The 19,230-nt window shown below is 58.6% G+C and overlaps 3 protein-coding genes across 17 annotated transcripts; 2 read left to right on the top strand and 1 right to left on the bottom strand.

The window, feature by feature from the left end:
- Positions 1-194: 194 nt before the first annotated feature.
- Positions 195-5,799, bottom strand: FBXO2 (F-box protein 2). The gene is made up of 6 exons (XM_025857051.2): positions 5,633-5,799; positions 2,186-2,602; positions 1,629-1,758; positions 1,461-1,556; positions 851-989; positions 195-623 (listed from the first exon to the last, which is right to left on the bottom strand). The coding sequence occupies exons 1-6, from the start codon at positions 5,652-5,654 to the stop codon at positions 489-491; spliced, it is 939 nt and encodes a 312-aa protein (XP_025712836.1). The 5' UTR covers positions 5,655-5,799; the 3' UTR covers positions 195-488.
- Positions 5,779-11,419, top strand: FBXO44 (F-box protein 44). 6 transcript variants are annotated; one of them, XM_025857054.2, is made up of 6 exons: positions 5,779-5,915; positions 7,285-7,573; positions 8,776-8,902; positions 9,053-9,148; positions 9,259-9,394; positions 10,273-11,419. In XM_025857054.2, the coding sequence occupies exons 2-6, from the start codon at positions 7,309-7,311 to the stop codon at positions 10,414-10,416; spliced, it is 768 nt and encodes a 255-aa protein (XP_025712839.1). In that variant the 5' UTR covers positions 5,779-5,915; positions 7,285-7,308; the 3' UTR covers positions 10,417-11,419. The 6 variants fall into 6 exon arrangements, with proteins under 6 accessions (XP_025712839.1, XP_073759454.1, XP_073759453.1 ...); XM_073903353.1 differs by lacking the exon at positions 5,779-5,915 and adding an exon at positions 5,928-6,102 and having other exon boundaries at positions 8,776-8,873; XM_073903352.1 differs by lacking the exon at positions 5,779-5,915 and adding an exon at positions 5,929-6,102.
- Positions 11,420-12,498: 1,079 nt separating this feature from the next.
- Positions 12,499-19,167, top strand: FBXO6 (F-box protein 6). 10 transcript variants are annotated; one of them, XM_073903347.1, is made up of 7 exons: positions 12,569-12,599; positions 13,149-13,441; positions 14,494-14,908; positions 16,895-17,021; positions 17,493-17,588; positions 18,404-18,539; positions 18,717-19,167. In XM_073903347.1, the coding sequence occupies exons 3-7, from the start codon at positions 14,644-14,646 to the stop codon at positions 18,954-18,956; spliced, it is 864 nt and encodes a 287-aa protein (XP_073759448.1). In that variant the 5' UTR covers positions 12,569-12,599; positions 13,149-13,441; positions 14,494-14,643; the 3' UTR covers positions 18,957-19,167. The 10 variants fall into 10 exon arrangements, with proteins under 10 accessions (XP_025712255.1, XP_025712257.1, XP_025712258.1 ...); XM_073903349.1 differs by having other exon boundaries at positions 12,578-12,599; positions 13,153-13,441; XM_025856470.2 differs by lacking the exon at positions 13,149-13,441 and having other exon boundaries at positions 12,499-12,599; positions 14,516-14,908.
- The last annotated feature ends 63 nt before the right edge of the window (positions 19,168-19,230 follow it).

Genomic DNA, 19,230 nt, shown 5'->3' with positions numbered 1-19,230 from the left:
CTCCTCACCCTCACAATCCCAGCCTTTGTCCAGCCGGCCCAGGCCTGGCTGGCTCTGCACCGGCCCAAGGGCCCCTGGAAACCAGAGCAGCTGGAGCCCCACCAAGTATTTTTCCAGGCAGTCCAGGGGCCCTCAGGAGACAGAGAAGGATGCAAAGGGAGAGGTATTCATTCGTCCGTTTGTTCATTCATTCCTTCCTTGGACAAACAGTTTTATTAAGCGCCCACTTTGTGGCAGGCACTGTAGTAGGGGCACGGGGTTCAGCGGTGGGCCCAGCCCAGGCCCATACCCTCACCCATCTCATTTTCCAGATGCAAATATATGCCAACACAACCCCTCCTTCCCAGTGTGGGGGCTGGGCTTGGAGTATGGGGCAGGAGAGGAGTGGGGGGTGAGGAAGGGAAAGGTGAGGATGCTAACTACTAAGACCTATGCACCCCAGACCTCTGCCCCTCCAAGGCGGCTGAGGTTGGAGAAGGGGGGGTCACTCAAGGCTCCACCCACACGCTGCTGTTGGTCACCCGGGCCCCGAACCAGCCCTTCCAGTAGACGGAGTCCTGACCCCCGTGCTCGAAGCGGACAAAGCGGACGCCGGGCCCATAGTCGGTGAAGGTGTGCGAGATCTGGGGAGTGGAGGCAGGAGGGTCAGGTTAGGGCCCTGGTGCCTCCCCCAGCCACCCCACCCCGGCGCACTTTCCCGCCTCTAGCCTCCCCTCGACTTCTCAGCCTGGGTCCCTCTTCCACACCTCTCCGCCAAGCCGGCCCCATCCTCGTTCCGTTGGCGGGGTTACCACGAGCCCCGCCCCTCGTTCCCAGGCCCCGCCCCGCCACCCGGAGCCTCTAGGCTCACCTGCCTCCAGCCCCCATCGTCGCTGTCTGGGGGCACGGCCACCTGCCCGCTGCTGAACTCGGCCAGCACGTCCTCGTGCTCCGACAACAGCTTCACGGTGAGCTCGTACAGGCAGCCGGCGTCGCCGCGGCCCGAGTACCTGCCCCGAGGGAGGGAGCGAGTGCCGGCCGCGCCCTGCTGAGCCGCTACTGTGGGCCGGGCCTGCTCCACAGGTTCTCATTTCCGCCTAACCCGGTGGCCGGTACTACCAAGGTCCCCGTTTTACAGATAAGGAAACTGAGGCCACAGAGAGAAAGGACTCGCCCAAGGTCCAAACCCAAGGACTACACCCAGGTGGGCCAGACCCAACTCTGAGGCTAAAGCCAGCCCACGGTGACATGTTTTGTTTTTTGATTGCCAACATTTAGAAATCAGGAGGGGAGGGGGAGTTCCACCTTCTGAAAAAGCCCTGGCCCACGTGACCACAACCACTAGAGTTGGGAGGCAACAGCCCCTGGAACAGGGCAGCGTCTCCAAGTTGCCCCCCCACCACACACACACACACACTCCCTCCTTCACCCCGTCCCCTTTCCCTTCCCCACAGTCCTGGCCCATCCCGACGGCCGCTCACCAGTCCTTCGCCACGATGGCCGGCTGAGTGGTGTCCAGCAGCTCCTCCCAGTAGCCCTCGGCCTGCAGGTCAACGACCTGAGCTTTGCGACACCACCTGGGGAACTGGAGTTAGGAGGGAGTGGCGACCCCTCTCCCCCGCTTTGCCCTCCATCCCCCTTCTCCTTACTCAAAGGAGGAGGCGAAGTACTTCTTGACGCTCTCATCATGGATGAATTCCACCCCACAGTCTCCGGGCAGGTCCTCCACCCTCCAGCCGTCCCCACCGTGCTCCACGTCGCACCAGCCCTCCAGGTCCTCTGTAGGAACACGACAGCCCCACTCTGGTCACCCACTCCCTGCTGAGGGTGTGGCAGGGCTGGCCCTTGCTACTATAGTTTGGGGGGGGTGCAGGGCTGGGCAACGTGAGACTTGAACGGTGGGCTGGGCAGGTGATGGTGCGGGTAGAACGGGAGGCCCTTCCTGTCCGTCCCCAGATCCTCTCTCCCTCCTGGGAGGGTCCTGCCGAGGGCCGGTCTTGCCCCAGCTCGCTGAGGGGGTTAGGACCTGGGAAAAGGGACCCCCAGGGCACAGGCGGCCAGGGAGGCAACCACAGGTACAGTATGTGTTGGGGCCACTCTGCAGGGCATTGCGCCAGGGCTTTATCTCATTGAGCCCTCCAAAGCGGGCTAGCCTTGTTCCGGCCCATTTTGCGGCAGGGTAAGTTGAGCTCGCCGAGCCCCTCACCTTCCCCGCACGGATTGCGCAGCAGGTTGCGCCGCCGCTTGCTCAGGAAGTAGAACTGCTGCCAGTGGTCGCGCTCGTCCTCGGCGCCGCCCTCGGGCACCAGCCCCTCCTGCTGGCACTTGAGCAGCCAGAGAGGGGCGCCGTCCACCAGCTCCTTCCAGCGCAGGCACACCAGGCGGCAGGCCTGCACCAGCTGGGCGGCGGGCAGCTCGGCCAGCACGCGCAGCAGCAGCGGCTCCGGCAGCTCGGCCAGGTACGCGGCCGCCTCCGCCGCCGCCGCCGCCGCCGCCGCCTCCTCCTCCTCTTCCTCCTCCTCCTCCTCCTCCTCGGGCCGCTCCTCCCCGGCGCTCGCCTCCTGCGCGCCCGCCTCCTCCTGCTGCCCCTCCGGGCTCACCTCCTCTGGCTGGCCCACGCTCTCTGCAGGCGGGGGTGGGGGGCTGTGACTCCGCTCAGACTGTCCCCCTCCGAGCCTGAGAACCCCCGTGTGTCGGCTATCTGCCTCCCACCCAGCCTCGGGCAATCCGCAGCTGGGCCCCATGATTCTGCGCCCAGAGACTGGTGCCCAGTGGGGGAGGCCCACCCAAGGGGGTGGGGGCGGGGTGAGGGCCACAGACCAGCCGCCAGTCCCAAGAGTGGCCTCAGAGACCTCAGTTGTCCCTGCAGGGCCAGTAAACCTGAGAAGACAACAGCAACTGGTAATATTCCTATAAGGGCATCCGTCTATGGCAGGAACTTGACTCCATGTATCACACATCCACTCCTTTATCCTTACCACCACCCCCTGAGATCCCTGCTCCCCTCGCCTCCTCCGGGGGGAGTGCTCCCAGACTTCCCACCACGACATCTTCCCACTGTGGAGTTCCTGTCCTTCCTAGCTCTTGTCCTAGCGTGTGTTGGCTTGTAAACACCTCTCTCAGGACCAGACTGAGCGTGAGAGGGCAGGAACTGGGTCTGGGACACTCACTGGTTCATCCCAGTGCCTGGCATCTGGAACCCTCCCTGGCGTGCTGTCAGCAGCTAATGTTTCCTGGGCATTTAGCAAGAGCTAGGCATTGTTCTAAGCAGTTTCTTTACTCTGAATCCTTACAGCATCTCTGCGAGGCTGTTCCTACTGCCGTTGCTATTTCATTGATGAGGAAGCTGGGGCGTAGAGAGGTGAAACCACAAGGGACCACATAGCAAATGAGCAGTCGGAGCCTGGACTTGAACCCAGGCAGTCCAGCTCCAGAGCCACCATTAACCACCGTGCCCTCCATAAAATAATGTATTGACTTTGGAGGCACTGTTATGAGTTTGATTTTTGACTCGCCAAAGGTTGCACCACTGGTACGAGGGCAGGGCTGTGGGGATCTGAGGCTGAAGGGAAGGGAGCACAGGGGTTGGAACCCCCTGCCAGCCACAGCTGTGTGATGTGGGGGCTCGCTAGAACAGAGCGAGCGATACGGAACAAGGAGATATAATAAATGCTGGAGAAACGAAGGTCCTTTCACTCCCTTTTTTACCTACCCCCAGCCCTCTGTTTCCTCATCTGTGGAATGGGAGTAATCATTGGGCCAGGCCATTCAAACAAGCGCAGATGTTCCGATCCCCTGAGGAGGGGGCCAGGGCACTCTAAATCGTAAGGAGGGGGCAGATGTCAGGAGCTACAGGCTGGGCGGTCTCCTGGAACCCAGCCGGCCTCAGCTGGGCCATCAAAACCTTGAGTAAGCAGATACTGAGCCCACAGTGTCTCAGGAGGAGGAAGACACAGTGGCGAGGAGATGGGGCCACTCCAGATGATGGGGGAGGAGGGGCAGTGCCCTCAGAGCTAGGATGGGGGGGGTGGGGGTCCTAAGGGCTAGAGCCTGGAAAGCCCAGGAGGTGCTAGAAACAGGCTGAGCTGTGGGGGAGGGAACAGGCAGGGCCTAGACCCAAGTCTGTGTGTTGCCAGGACACCAGCCTGCCAGTGCTTACCTCCCCACACCAAATGTGGTATGTCTCTCCTCCCACAGTCAGACCCTCGAGCTGAATCAGGGTTTACCTCTTCTTCAGAACCCAGAGCACAGTCAGTTCTCATATATCTTACTTAGTGAATCTTATTGAGCATAACACTTTCCTTCATTAATAGCTCTCTTTTTTTTTTGCCACATCTTTATGATGTGGGGGTTTACCCTTTCTTTTTTGCCAAGAAGAAACTGAGGCCCCACGAGGCTTACTAGCTTCGCCCAGGAACAATGGGTGTGCAGAGAGGAAAATGCCAGGTCCCAAAGCCACATCACGCGTTTGTCTTGCTGCCCACAGCTCTCTGGGGAGCTGGGCCCAGTGTCCTCACCTCTCCACCTTTCCCCCTGCCCTGCCCTGGCCCCGCTGGACACCTGATGCTCCCCGGAAAGGTGCACCTTGCCCGGTCCCCTCTTCTGGCCTCAGGCCTGGCACTCCAGGCCCCAGATCTGATTACAGCGCCCCCCCCCCTTTCCAGCACACACAACTCTCCACATTGTTGCCATCGGAAAGTTATCTGGCCCCTGGAAGCTGCCTCCCAGGCTGACTCACTCACCTGCATTGGGCCCTGGAGTCCAGGGAACAGCTGAGCCCTGGGAAAACGCAGGAGCCCATTCTGGGACCCTATAGAGGGTGTGGCAAGGGGGTCATGGATTGGGGAGCAGGGGCTGAAGGAGCTGGGAGTTTCAGGGCTAGAGGAGAGGGGCTTGGCCTCCTGAGCATGCATCAGTATTTCTGGTGGCCTGCTCAAAGCAAGGCCCACTCTCAGATGGGCCCGCTGGGGCAGGGGTGGGGGAATTTGCAGGCAGGTCTTTTTCCCACCCTGACTCAGCAGGCAACCCCTAGAGGCTCAGTAGGGAGTTCAAGGGATGGGGGGGGGTCTCTGGTGCCAGACAAGATGACTGGGCAGTCTCTGAGGGCCCTGAGCACAGGCGAGAGCTATGCCCCAACTCTCCCTCACGGCTGGCCTGATCCCCACTGGGCAACCGGCCACCCAGTTGAAGAGCAGCCCCTCCAGCCAAGGGAGCCCAGGAGGAAGAGTGGGATGGGGTGGGGAGAGGCTGGTAACCCCAAGAAATCCATGGGGATACAGGCAGCTCAAGGGCCAGAGCTGACAAATGAAAGAAGTTGATGGAAGAAAAGGCTTGCAGCCTCCTGCATCCCAGATGGGTCCCAGACCCGGACCCAACAGACCCTCAGGAAGCTGAGAGACGGGAACGTGGGATTACTCCTATGCTATTTCCGTGGTAAATAGGACCCAGGAGCCTGTCACCTCTAGAGGCCTCCAGCCAGACGGAGGGCTGCGCTCTTTTAAGACTGTCTGAAGGGCTTTGCTTGGATGAAAGTTTGCCCCGCTGGGTGTCGGGGACCCCCTCGCTCTCTGATGCCCCCTCTCTGTAGCAGTCGCCCGCCTGCCCCAGTCTCCCCTCCCGGGCTGAGCGAGTGGATCCGGGTGGCGGCAGCTACCTGGTTCACCATCTCCGTCCATCGCTGCGGAGGGCGGTCTTGAGAGGAGGAGGAGCCGTAGCGCTGCGGGGCTGCGGGGCTGTCAGAGTCCCGCGGCGGCGGCGAGTCCAGGCGCTGCCGGCGTCTAGGTCGGGGCCGGCTGGCCGCGCCTCTTAAAGGCCCCCGCCTCCGCCCCCGCTCCCGCCCCGCCCTTGGCCCGGCGCCGGGACGCCCCGCAGTCCGGAGCGGTCGGCCCCAGGCCTGAGGCTACCGGTTCCTCGGCTGCCCCGGGAGGCTGGGAAAGGTCGGGAGTCGGGTTTTTTAATGGGGGGGGGGGAATCCGAATGGGGCGTCTGCCAGCTCCCTCCAAGGGTGGCTGCTGGGAGGTGGAGGCGAGGGGGCAGCGAGTCTGGGTCAGATGGAGGGTTCGGGGCGCGCAGCCCAGGAGGAGGGAGGGGGGCGGAGGCTCCTGCCGACGCCCCCACCCCCAGGTAATTTTCCTACGCCGCGATGGGGGGCGCGGCGCGGGGAGGGCCGAGGGGGCGGGGCCGGGGCCGGGGCGGGGTCTGGCGGGCCGGGGCGGGGCCGCACGCTGCCGCTCAGGCAGGCGGAGGCCCGCTCAGCCCCATCGCGGAGAGGGACCGCGCAGCGGCTGCCGAGCGCAGGTGACCCGGCGGAGTGGGCGCGGGGAGCGCCGCGGTGGGGGTGCGGGTGGGCCGGGGCCCCGCGGGCCGGAGGACTGGGCGGTTTCCGGGCAGTGCGTGGAGCAAGGCCCGGTGCGGACAAGGCCCAGGCCTCGGGGGCTGCGCGGCGCGGTCGAGAGCGGCGACGGAGGCGAGAACCCGGGCTGGGATCGCTAATCGATGTCCAGGGGTCCGAGCCCCGGCTTTGGGGGGCACTTTAAAGCCACAGCGCGAGGTGGGAAGGCTGCAGGCGCGCCGGGGATCCTGAGGCTGAAGCCCAGCCGCGGGGGTGGAGGTGGGAGTATGGGAAAGGCCTTTCCCGGTTGCCCACCCCCTCTCGAGTCCCAACCGGGCAGATCATTTATTCTGCGGCCTTGAGGTCTCTTGAGCTCTTTGGACCTCCGTCGGAGACAGTGATAATTATCCCCCCGCCCCCAACCTTTCTCCCTCCTCCGTTTGAGGACTTGCTGGACGGTTCTGCGGGACTGCGCATTGTTACTTACACTCTAAAGACTGGCCTATTGGAAAAGGCTTGCTCTAGAATCAGAGAAGACTCTTTCCGTCCTCTGTCCATCTGTGTGACCTTGGGCAGGTACTCGCACCCCTCTGGGCCTCCTTAGCGTCCTTTAGAGGCTGCTGTGAGGTGACAGTAAAATCAATCACCTTTTTTTTTTAAGATTGTATTTATTTACTTGAGAAAGAGAGAGTGAGCAAGAGAGCATGAGCAGGGGCAGAGGGATCATGACCTGAGCCCAAGGCAAGCGGCTTAACCGACTGAGCCACCCAGGCGCCCCCAAATCAGTCACCTTTTATGGAGCATCTGCTGTGTCACGTCATTTGAAACCATTTTAGTACCGTTCCTGGCCCCATTTTACAGAGGAGGAAACAGAGGCTCGGAGAGGCACAGTGAATTTCCTGAGATCGTAAATGGCAAATACTCAGTTCTGGGGAGGGGGCCCAGTCTATAGTGTAGCTTTTCAATAACCACAGGGGGGCGTCCAGAAGCCACATGCCATGGCCGTGGGGAACATCAACGAGCTGCCCGAGAACATTCTGCTGGAGCTGTTCACGCACGTGCCCGCCCGCCACCTACTTCTGCACTGCCGCCTGGTCTGCAGCCTCTGGCGAGACCTCATTGACCTGGTGACGCTCTGGAAGCGCAAGTGCCTGCGGGAGGGCTTCATCACCGAGGACTGGGACCAGCCCGTGGCCGACTGGAAGATCTTCTACTTCCTACGCAGCCTCCACAGGAATCTCCTACACAACCCGTGTGCTGAAGGTGGGGTGCAGAGTGGGTCTGGCATGCCCCCAACGCACACACTGTCATGATAGCAGCTGACTTTCATTATGCACTTACTGTGAGCCAGGCACTTTGGATGGTTTAACTCCTTTAATCCTCTCACAATAATGCTAAGAGGTAGGTGCTGTTATCGCTCCCATTTTTCAGATGGGCAAACTGAAGCCAAGAGTGGCATTTTTGTATTCCACCCTCAGTTCCCCAGTGACCTGTCCTAGGAGAGGGACTGTTGGCCAGTTGGGACTACGTGCCCAAGACCCAAGACCAGGAAGTCAGAGCCATTATTTTGTGGGCCTAGATCCCAGACTCCAGGGCTAGGCCTCCTAGGACTGCCCCAGAGTGCAAAGGGGACTTTACTTATGGAGTAAGTCTTTCCAGCGTATTACAACAGGTAAAACGAAACTTCTACATCATCTAGAGCTCCCTTTTCCCCTTACTGTGGTGTAACTCATCAGCTCAACACTAGGATGAGATGGGTGCCTCATTTCCCATTATGTGGGCCAAATTCTGAAGCAAAATGATAATGAAATGACTCCAAGCTGTCCAGAGCTTTCAGATGCCTGCCTCCCTTGGCTCCCCATCAGCCAAGTGTTCTTGACCAGCAGTTGGCATACTATGGTCCATGAGCCAAATCTGGCCTAGAAGCTAAAAGCCGTTTTTGCAGTTTTAAATGGTTATTTAAAAAGAGAGAGAGAGAGAGACTGCAACAGAGATAGTATATAGCCCACAAAACCTACAGTATTTTGGCCCTTTACAGAGAAAGTTTGCCAGCTCTTGTTCTTAACTCCAGTTTACAGAGGACAAAACCAGGGCTCAGAGAGGGAAAGCAACTTATCTAAGGTCACACAGCCCAGTATTGGTAGAGCTGGGACTAGCCCCGGATCAGATCTGTCTGGCTGGTGTCAGAGCGTTCTCCATCACAGAAGGTATCTGGTCATCCACATGGTCACATGTCTTGGGATTCCCAGTGGAAATCCCTTACCATGATGTTGGGCACACAGGAAGCATCTAATAGAAGACAGCCGCTATTGATCTGCAGTGTCCCACACAGTGTCCCACAGCATGGGGCTTGAGGGCAGCTACAGAGATCCAGGGAGAGGATCTGGGAGGAAGGGGCACTTGCAAGAAAGAGACCACTGGCGGGGGGGGGCTTCCCTATGATGTGAATTCTGCTTTCTGGCCAGAGGGCTTTGAATTCTGGAGCCTGGACGTGAATGGAGGTGATGAGTGGAAGGTGGAGGATCTCTCTAGAGACCAGAGGAAGGAATTCCCCAATGACCAGGTCAAGAAATACTTCGTGACTTCTTATTAGTAAGATCTGAGGCTCGGGAACTGTTAGGGTGGGGGGGAAACCCAAGTCACTTCACCCCGGGGTCTCCTGCTCTGGGAAGGGCAGTCTTCGCCCCCCCCAGTGCCCTAGTGCTGAGCCCCAGCCCCTCCCACCCCTCTGCCCGTCCCCAGCACCTGCCTCAAGTCCCAGGTGGTGGACCTCAAGGCCGAAGGGTATTGGGAGGAGCTGATGGACACCACACGGCCGGACATCGAGGTCAAAGACTGGTGAGTGCATGGGGCGAGGGTCTGGGGGAGGGGGGCCTGCTACTCAGGCGCCCCACCCCCACCCTGCCCCCCAACTCCAAGGCCCTGATGGGCCCTCCCTCTGCCCGCAGGTTTGCAGCCAGGCCAGACTGCGGGTCCAAGTACCAGCTGTGTGTTCAGCTCCTGTCGTCAGCACATGCACCCCTGGGGACCTTCCAGCCAGATCCGGCAACAATCCAGCAGAAGAGCGATGCCAAGTGGAGGGAGGTGTGTGGGCCAGGAAGAGGGCAGGTGGCATATCGCCCAAGGCCGAGACTGCAGTCAAACAGGCCTGGGTTCAGATCCCAGCTCTGCTGCTTCTAACCTGGGCCTCAGCTGCTCGAGCTCTGAAATGATGCTGGCAAAGCCATGTTCAAAAAGGTTGACTGTTATTAGTTACTAATATCGGTTATTATTACTATCTAGACCAGGGGGCAGCAAACATTTTCTTAACAGGCCAGATGCAAATATTTTAGGCTTTGTAGGCCAAGTTGTCTCTGTCACAACTACTCCACTCTTCAACTCTGCCGTTATGTGGTGAAAGCAGCTTTACGGACATGGCTGTGTTCCAATAAAACTTTATTTACAAAAAAAAAAAGGCAGTGGGCCCCGAGCCATAGTTTGCCAGTCTGACCAGTGCTGTCCAGTAGAATTTTCTGCAGTGATAGAGATGGTCTGTGTCTGCAGCTGTGCAGTACGGTAGTCAATAGCCACGTGTGACTACAGAATGCTTAAAAGGGCCAGTTTCTGCTGTGACTGAGGAACTAAATTTTTAATTTTATCTAATTTTAATTAATTTCAACTTAAATAGCCACACGTGCCCAGGGACGACCATAGTGGACATCTTTGGGCAGTTTGCAGAGTTTCCTTCAGTTCCCTTCAGTTCCTTTGAGCTACACTTAGGTAATCCTGTGGAGTGGCCCCGGGAGGATTTTGTTCCATTTTACAGATGAGGAAACTGAGGCACAGAGGAGAAGTGGCCTGCCCAAAATCAAGAGTTAGGACTAGAACTCAGTTCTGCTGACTCCTTGTCCAGCACTAAGATCTTGGCCCCTTCCTTGCCCCCTGACCTCTCTCCCTCCCTCCACCTGTCCCCCCCCCTCCAGGTCTCTCACACGTTCTCCAACTACCCGCCCGGCGTCCGCTACATCTGGTTTCAGCACGGCGGCGTGGACACTCACTACTGGGCCGGCTGGTACGGCCCGAGGGTCACCAACAGCAGCATCACCATCGGGCCTCCCCTGCCTTGACGCCCCCCAAGCCCTGATCCACCAAACCCTGACTGTTGTCAGAGAAGGGCTGGGTTAGGGAAGGGGAGGGGGATCAGGCTCCCCCAGACCTCCTAGTTCATCCTTGCCCCTCAGTTGCCTATTTTGTGGAGCCTCTCAGTTTGCACGGCCCTCACATGCCAAGGGGGGGCCAGTGCTCTAGGCCCCAGGTCTCAACCTGAATGATGACAGGGGAGGCCTGTGTCAGCCCCTGTAAGAGATGGGGCCCCTGAGGTTGGGGAGGTGCAAGGTGTTCTCCCAGGCTCCTCCAAGAGTGGTCTCCAAGCTCAGATGCCAACCTAGATGTGTGTCTCTGCCTTCCCCTCCTGGGCCCTTTCTCCCTGTCTCCATTGGGGGCCTTCGGAGCAGGGACAGTCAGGACATCTGGCAAGCCTGTGGCTGTCCTGCATAGTGCACATGTTGGGAGGTGACTATGTAGCTCAGACAGATCTGGGAGTGGAAGAGGGGCTGTGCTGGCCCGTCCTCTGCCTCATTCTGCCACTCCCAAGCTCTTTGCTCTGCCCGCCTGCTCGGAGAGGTGACTTCGACCCAGAGGCTCAGGCGTAGTCAGAGATGGTCAGGGCCAAGATGGAGTTGGGGCCAGGCCAGGTCTGGACTGACCTTACTGTCAGTGAAGCCCCAGAAGTCAGATGGGTATCAGGTGGGGGCAGAATCTCCAAAAGATCCCTGGAATCCTGTGCGTGATAACCCAGGGCAGGTGAGGGGAAGGATTAGACCCTGATTCTAAGAATGGGGCATGCAAGCCCAGGATGAGGTGAGTGGGTGGTTTTCAAGGACTACCTGTCCACCTCCATGCCTAGATCAGCTTCCCTGGGACTTGAAATGCCCTATCCCACCCTTGGAACTGCCTTTCCTGAACCTCCCCACCCTGCCCAACCTCACTCCTGCCTCTCCCTCCTGCTGGAAGGACCCCAGCGCTCGGATTCTGCCCCTGCTGCATGCTGCTAAATAAAAGGTGTTTCCAGCCCAACTGTGTCCTGTGGTTTCTGGGAGGAAAGGCAAATTTCATGGGAAGTCGTGCCCTGAACCTGCAGAAGGTGAGCCTGTGCAGCTTCTGTCCAAGGTGCAGGGAATGGTTAACATTTCAGGAGACAGACTATGGCAGGACAAGGGCCCTAGTACAGACCCCTTAATGAGCTGCCAACATCTCACCCCTGCAGCCCTCCAGTACTGCCAGCTTCCTCCAGAGGCAGGACCACCAGTCTGGCGCCCGGGGCCAGGGGTGGGGGGGTGGGATGTGGATATCTGGGTGGCCCCTGGATACACCTCATGCTGGGGCAACAGTGCCATCACAGGCCTGCTCCCTGGTGTCTCACCTACTCTGCCAAGTGCATTACAGACATTAGATGAAGCCAAAGCATTTAGAACGGTGTACGGCACACAGTAGGTGCTCAATGTACTGTTTAATTATCCCAATAGTGAGCTGGAGTAGGGCCTCAGCCATGGCAGGGACACCACTCACTAAGTTAGCAAAAGACACCCTTGGGGGAGATGCAGCCCTGACGAGTTAACAAGGTGGCCTGGGCCTGGCATGCTTGGGCAGTGCACAGCCTGCACAACCCTTTTTGGTTGCCTTAAGTAGATGCTTGATGATTACTTGTTGAAGGAAGAAAGGAATTCAAGACAAAAACGCAGAGAGGTTTTTACCTTTGAGTAAACTGAGGTCTCCGAGGCCTTGCCCTAGTGAAAGTAAAAGCCAGGCTCCAGCGCAGAGTTTCAGCAATCACCCTCTGGAGAGAGGCCCGCCTCCCTCCCTACAGAGGAGGAAACTGGTGAAGAGTGCTCTCAGAGTGGCTCGCGCAGAGGTGGAGACTAGGTTAGGAGAAGGCTCGGAATTCCCGGAGGGAGGAGAAAGCAAAGGGAAGCGGTGGGATCCCGCTGCTGAGCCGCCGATCACCTGGAGGGGAAGACAGGTTCAGGCTACGAGGTCCGCGGAGTCCATCGCGCAGCCCCGGCACTGACTGGCGCTACGCAGCGGAAGAAGCGGGCCGCGGGCTGAGTAGGCGGTGGGCGGGGCGAGGCGAAGCGGTGGGCGCGGCCCCGGAGCCCGAGGGGGGCGGTCCGAGCGCGGCGCGTGACACGGGGCGGGGCGGGGCGACAGCGGACGGCGCAGCAGAGGCTGCAGGCTCCAGGCCGACCCGGAGGTGCGGTCCCGCCGGGCGTTGGGCCCCGCGTCCAGGTCGCGGCCCAGACTGGGGAACGGACTGGGCGGGGCGGGGAGGGTGGCCCGGGACTGGGCGGGGGGGGACGGCCCAGACCGGGAAGGGCTTGGGAGTCTGACACCGGAGGGCGGGGCGTTGACTGAGCCGGCGGCGCAGTCTCCCGCGGGCGGGGAGTCCGGGGCGGCGGGGTGGGGGCCCGGGCGGCGCGCGGTACGCGCGGGGCCGGATCCCGCGCGGTCCGGCCCTGGCTCCGACTCCGGGAAGTGCTTCCTGGGAGTGACACCCTTGGCCACACACCTCACTGGTGGCGACCCGGCCCAGGGCCGATCTGGGACCTCCCGGCACCCCCACGCCCGCGGTTCCTGGGACGGGCTTTCCAAAGCCTCAGCCTCGGTTCTCGAGAAATGGGCGTAGTAACCGTGCCTACAGGGGTCGTTGAGAAGGTCGCGACGCGGGCTGGGCATGTGGGAAGCACAGGTACCCCCGGGGTTGGGGGGGAGAGGCCTCACCCCATGCCCCAACCGTGCGCAGTCAGGCTTCGCCCTAGACCCAAGAACGGCGGAAACTAAGGAGGCTGATAACGTGATAACGTGCGACCGGAGCCAGAGACGAGACTCTGGACGCCTCAGCGGGGAGCTCTTCGTACCTAAGTCGCCTCTAACTCTGACGCAGCGACTTTTATTTGGCCTAGACAGTGTTTTTAGAAGTTGCCAACACTTAAAACCTGACAGGTTTCGTATTTTTGAAATTGTTTAGAGTGCCTCCTGAAAAAGCAGAAGACCTAGCCACACGGAGTTTTTACCGTCATAGCATTTTTGCACAAGGTGCAAGTACCTTATTTATTGTTCTCTGCCATGCTGAAATGCTCCTTTCTGGGCAGGAGCCAGAGTGTGCGCCCACTCTCATTTTTGCTGGGATGGTAGCTTTGAGAAGTCTGTGGAGGGCTTCTTTGGCCAAGTCTCTATGGAAAATGAGAAGCCTCAGAGACTGTAGGTGTGGGAGGGGAATATTCCCTCCCTCTCCCACCTGTGAGCAGATGAGGTCCATCTGAGTGACAGTGGCTGGCCTGCCTTCCCCCACCCCGTCCCCACCTGGGGGATCCCCTTAGAGATCTAGATTCAGGCCAGGGTGGTGGCACTGTAAATTTTCCAAAACCCTTGTGCAATTCATGTGTAGAGGGAGGAAGGTGTTCTTGGGGGCAGCTAACTACAACCACTGGAGAGTGTTTTCGCTCCAACCTTAGAGTAAAAGTAATGATGCTCTGGAGCACTTCTCTGCCAGCCGGTGCTAAATGCTTTACTTGTACTAACTCAGTCCTCCCGGCCCTGCTGAGGTTGGGACAGTTGCTTGCTCCTCCTACGGCTCCCCAGCTAGCCACTGCAAGCCAGGATTCAAACCCCGGGGCAGTCTTGCTCAGGGTCCCTCAATCCGCTTTGCAGTTTCTGAGCATTTCAAAGTGGGCTTTTTCCTGATGCCCCAACCAGAATGGAGTGGCAGGTGCTCCTCACTGGGGTGTTTTATCACATCTGGCTTCCAGGCCAACGTGAGCAATTTGGGGAGAGGAAGCTGGTTTTAGCACTAAACGACTTAATGAAGCTGTGACATAGAATGTAAAACCTGTTACACCCACAGACTACCTGAATTCCCAGCACTAAAATAACCTGACCACAAACTCCTGTAGAGCTCAGACAATGGGTGGCAAGGTCTGCCAGTTCACTAGGCCCAACAACTTACAATTAAGTGATTATTTTTTTTTAACGGGGGGATGGGGGGCCTCTTTAAATATTAACCCCTAAAGTCTTTATTAACATTTTTATTACACTTTTTCAAATGTGTGCAACGTGTGTGACTGCTCCATATTTTGTACTGGAAGAAGGCTCCAACCCCTCTTGTTTCAGAAAAGAAAGGATGAAGAGCCCCCGGCCCAGGTCCCCGGAAAGCTGAGGGGTCCACCTCCTTGGTCAGGACTCATAAACCACTGTTGGCCCTCACAGGCCTGTGGGCGCCCGCTCCCTCCCCGCCAGCCATGGCCCTGGTCAGCATCAACGAGCTGCCTGAGAACATTCTGCTGGAGCTGTTCACGCACGTGCCCGCCCACCACCTACTTCTGCACTGCCGCCTGGTCTGCAGCCTCTGGCGAGACCTCATTGACCTGGTGACGCTCTGGAAGCGCAAGTGCCTGCGGGAGGGCTTCATCACCGAGGACTGGGACCAGCCCGTGGCCGACTGGAAGATCTTCTACTTCCTGTGCAGTCTCCGCCGGAACCTCCTGCGCAATCCGTGTGCTGAAGGTGGGCTGGGGGCTGCCCCGGGCTGGCTCCCTCCCTGGCTCCCTTCCTTTCCTGAAACTCAGGGCCTTTTCCCCTGCGATTCCCACACTATCTGGAATGTTCTCTCACACCCCTGACACCGGACCACACGCCCTTGGTTCCTCATTCTTCAGGTCTCAGTTCAGACACCTGCCCTGGGCCCCCATCTGGAGATGGTGCCCCCCCCACCTCTCTCCTGTCCGTTCCATCTAGTTCCTTCATAGCACTTTCGTAACCTGTAATTGCCTTTTGTATCTCGTGGTTTTGGTTTTGGTTTTTGTCTTCTCTGCTACAGACTCCAAGGTCCAGGGGCCTAATGGGTCTTGCTTGCCACTCTACACCCAGTGTCCACAGTGATGCCTTCACGTAGCCGGTGCTCGAAAAACGTTTGTTGAATGAATGAACAAACTGCACGTTCACCTTTCCCTCTCTAGTTCAGTCTAAGCTGCCTGACATGTATGGGGGGCGTTCTCTGTGCCCGGCACCGGACTTCACTGGGCTGAGGGCTTCACAAATGTCATTATCCTCCCATTGTCCCCCTTCCCCAGAGGAAGGAAAGGAGGATTTCCAGAGGTGACTGCAATCACGTCATTTGAGGCCCCTGTTTAACTTATAATGTCCTCCTGTACTTGCCAGGGTCTTTTTCCTTCACTGAGCACCCACGACACAGCAGGCACTGGGCTTCTTGCTGGGGCTATGGCAACAACGGAGGCATAGCTTGTACCCTTAGAGTCCCTGCCTTGTCGATTTTCTCTCTTGATCCTCACAAGGACCCAGGGAGTTGGCCAGATAAGTAGGGTTGGCTCCATTTTATAGATGGAGAGTGTTAGGCCATGGTGAGGATCCTACCCAAAGATCCGGAACTGCCCAGTTGCCGGGGCCTGGTCCTGACCGATGAAGGGCCTCGGGCCCCTCTCAGAGGCCCCATAGACCGTGGCTCAGACACTCAATCTCTCTGCCTACCCCAGATTCCACTCAGAAGCTGCCCAGCCAGGCCACCAGCTCAGCTCACACAGCTCCACAGAGCCCCCCTGCAGCCCAGACGTGCACTGGGCTGGGGGCTGGCAGCCATCAGTCCGGCCTTGCTTGGATCTCTCTTTGGGCCTAAGCGAGGCACAGCCCCACTCCTGGATTTCTGTGTTACTCGTCTGGTTCTCTCCTGCCAGGCCCCAGGGCACCTGGGGAATAGGTATGGGCTCGTAGTAAAGGGAGCAATTTGGAAAAGCTCCCTTGGTGATTGTTCTGGAAAGCCTTGGTAGAGAAACACTGCTGGTTTTTTTAAGGTCCTCTTGGCTCAATCTGAAGGGGGAGACCAGAACCTGCCAAGCCAACCTTGGGGGGATCACGAATACGGGGTTACTGTGTGCCACCAGCACCGAGGATGCCCACCTTCACAGTTATCCCTCCTGCCCTGGGCAGAGGGGTTCCGGGCTGGCACAGCTGCAAATCCAGAAAACCAGTCCTCGAGCCCCCTCAGATCTCAGTTACATAGTTAGGGTGTCAGGAGATGTCAGTTGTCAAGTAAGTGGTCTGCATTGGGACAAACTGACATTAGTCACTAAGAACAGAAGTATTATCACAGGCCCTTCATAACTTCCTGTTTTGAGAACTGAAACTTCGGTATTTCCCAGAGCCCCTCAGCAACATGAAAGGAAGGAACGGCTAGTTTAGAATTTTTGGTAATACTTTTTTTTTTCCCCCAGCTTCATGCTAGGAGTCAAGACATTCAGGAACAAAGTGGGAGGGGGAGGGTCCCAGATCAGAGCTGATATGGCAGGGACAGGTGGAAACATGTTGGAGGAAGGTCACTCTGTAGGGGTGCTCTGAGCCACAGCTGGGGTGCACCCTTGAGATGTGAACATGAGCAAACCCTGCCTTAACCCCCCTCCTCCCTCCCCGGCCCAGGTGGGCAGGACCAGACCGGACATGTGCACAGGGGATCTGACCTTGGCTTCTGTTTTTCCCTAGAGGATATGACATCCTGGCAAATTGACTCCAATGGGGGAGACCACTGGAGGGTGGAGAGCCTCCCTGGAGACCATGGGACAGATTTTCCGGACTCCAAAGTCAAGAAGTACTTTGTCACATCTTTTGAGTAAGATAAACAACCGAGCCGGTGGTTTTGAAGGGGGGGCGGTCAGGACTCCTTTTGCCAAATCTCAGGCCTAAGTGAGGGCCTCCCTGTGCAGCTGGAGGAAGGTGGTTCCCAGACGGGTTCAGAGTCTCTGCCTTCCTAGAGCAGGAGTACTCAGTGGCCAGGATTAATAGCAGTGGGCGGGGGGGGGGGGCAGTAATATGAAGGCACTGGGAGCCACTGGGTGATTAGGGTAAGTCAGAGGTGTCTGTAGCTTCCTCATCTAGGAACAGGAATTCATGGAGGTGCCCTCGTCAGGGCCCTTGAACTAGGATCACGTGCCACCTAGGCACAAGTGGGTCAGACCCCTGCGTGATTCTCATAGGCCAGCGCCAGCCAGAGGCAGCGGTCCTGCAGCAGTCAGGGGACACTGCTGGGTCCTGGCCATGCAAAGCACATCCGGGAATGTAAGCTTTTCCTTTTGCTCCACAGGATGTGCCTCAAGTCCCAGCTGGTGGACCTCAAGGCCGAGGGCTACTGGGAGGAGCTGCTAGACACATTCAGGCCGGAAATCGAGGTTAAGGACTGGTGAGTGGGACTCAGGCCATGCTCTGCATCCTTCCCTCCTCTCTTCCTGAGGACACCTATAGGCAGTGCCCACTCTGTGCCCGGTGGTGTCCTAGGGTAGAGGCTGCCCCAGGAGCCGGTACTTGCTCATTCCGCACCTCGTGGCCTTTCTGCCACCCTGCATCAGCAAATGCTATTTTCCAGTTTACAGATGGGCAGACTGAGGCCTAGAGATAAGTTGTCACAAGCAGGTACTAGAGCAACAGAGGCAGCAGGACCCAGCCTCCCTGGACCTCGCTCCCATGCCTTCTGCCCATCTGCCTCCCTTAGTCCCTTCACTGTGCATCCCTCAGCTCTTTCCCAGGCTCCTGCTCTGTGCCCAGAGCTGTGCAAGGCCTCAGGGCCACCACTGTAAGGGTAAGGGGTGGGGTCTGAGGAGCATGCAGAGCTGCAGAGGGGTGGACAGCAGGGCTGAGCAGAGGGTGAGCTCTGTACCAGCCCCTATCACACAGGCCACCCCTTGAATCTCCCACTGAATCCCCAGTCAGATCCATTATAACATACAGGTGGCACAGCTCCCACAGCCTAGGCTTTTATCTCTGTGGAGCACCTTTTGCTTTGTTAAGGGGACATCTTCACTGGACACCCAAAAGGGTTGCCACCTTGCTCTGATGTGGCCCTGCACAGAGATTGCTCACCCCAGGGGCACAGCTGTGCCTCAGGGGCAGAGCAGGGAAATCCAACTCAGAGCTCCAGTCTGTGGGTCTGCTGCCTGCCCTCCTCCAGGGTCACCTGCTGTCCAGGGGTGTACAGTCCTGAGCCCCACCCTCCCCCAGGTTCGCTGCCAGAGCAGACTGTGGCTGTACCTACCACATCCGAGTCCAGCTGGTCTCAGACAACTACATCGTCCTGGCCTCCTTCGAGCCCCCGCCCGTGACCATCGATCAGTGGAACAATGCCAAGTGGACAGAGGTGCGGCCTCACCTGCTTGCCCCTCACCACCCACTTCCCGGAGCCCCTGCCTTCCAGCCTGCGTGGCTTCCCCTTGCAGGACCTGGCGCTTCCCCTTCCCCCTCTCCAGTGGAGTGACCACCCATCTCGTCCCCTCCCCAGTCCTTGTGATCACTTCTTCCTCTCCCCTCTTCCCAGGTCTCCCACACTTTCTCGGATTACCCGTCAGGGGTCCGCCACATCCTCTTCCAGCATGGGGGCAAGGACACCCAGTTCTGGGCAGGCTGGTACGGGCCCCGCATCACCAACAGCAGCATCATTATCAGCCCTAAGATGACCAGGGACCCGGCCCCCTCCACAACTCAGCCTGAGACCATGCAGGGGCAGGAGAAGGCTGCCCGCCTGCCCTCCTCACTTCATCGCCACAGGCCCTTCTGACAGTCTGTCATCTGCTGGCCATTCACCCGTCCTCTGTCTAGGCCTGTCGACTTCCAAAGGTCCCCTCCAGCTGAGCCTGTAGTGGGCAGTGAGGGCCCTTGCCCCGGGAGCGCCTGCCCCAATTCCAACCTTGGGCAAACCCACCAGTCTGTGGTAACTCCCTGTCATATGCTCTGACATTTTGTGACAATAAATGTTTTCAGTAAAACCAGCCTGGGGTTGGGTCTAGTGGTGGGGGCCCTTGGCACTTTGGCAGCGAAGCAGCCCCTCCTCC

This window comes from Callorhinus ursinus, unplaced genomic scaffold (genome assembly GCF_003265705.2).
Source record: "Callorhinus ursinus isolate GAN/ISIS: 27379988/994484 unplaced genomic scaffold, GSC_fseal_2.0 scaffold18, whole genome shotgun sequence".
Taxonomy (NCBI): Eukaryota; Metazoa; Chordata; class Mammalia; order Carnivora; family Otariidae; genus Callorhinus; species Callorhinus ursinus.
The sequence above is the reverse complement of the archived record's forward strand: the minus strand, read 5'-3'. Positions and strand labels throughout refer to the sequence as shown.

Excerpts from the sequence above, each read along its gene's own strand:
- FBXO2 (XM_025857051.2), bottom strand. The coding sequence starts at position 5,654 with ATGGACGGAGATGGTGAACCAG. Across the intron at positions 2,603-5,632 it reads GGACGGAGATGGTGAACCAG|AGAGCGTGGGCCAGCCAGAG; the intron begins GTAGCTGCCGCC and ends CCCCGCCTGCAG. Across the intron at positions 624-850 it reads ACGATGGGGGCTGGAGGCAG|ATCTCGCACACCTTCACCGA; the intron begins GTGAGCCTAGAG and ends TCCACTCCCCAG.
- FBXO44 (XM_073903352.1), top strand. The coding sequence starts at position 5,956 with ATGGGGCGTCTGCCAGCTCCCTCCAAGGGTGGCTGCTGGGAGGTGGAG. Across the intron at positions 6,103-7,284 it reads GCCGACGCCCCCACCCCCAG|GGGGGCGTCCAGAAGCCACA; the intron begins GTAATTTTCCTA and ends CAATAACCACAG. Across the intron at positions 7,574-8,775 it reads ACACAACCCGTGTGCTGAAG|AGGGCTTTGAATTCTGGAGC; the intron begins GTGGGGTGCAGA and ends CTTTCTGGCCAG.
- FBXO6 (XM_073903351.1), top strand. The coding sequence starts at position 13,022 with ATGGGCGTAGTAACCGTGCCTACAGGGGTCGTTGAGAAGGTCGCGACG. Across the intron at positions 13,095-14,611 it reads TGGGCATGTGGGAAGCACAG|GCCTGTGGGCGCCCGCTCCC; the intron begins GTACCCCCGGGG and ends TGGCCCTCACAG. Across the intron at positions 17,589-18,403 it reads GAAATCGAGGTTAAGGACTG|GTTCGCTGCCAGAGCAGACT; the intron begins GTGAGTGGGACT and ends ACCCTCCCCCAG.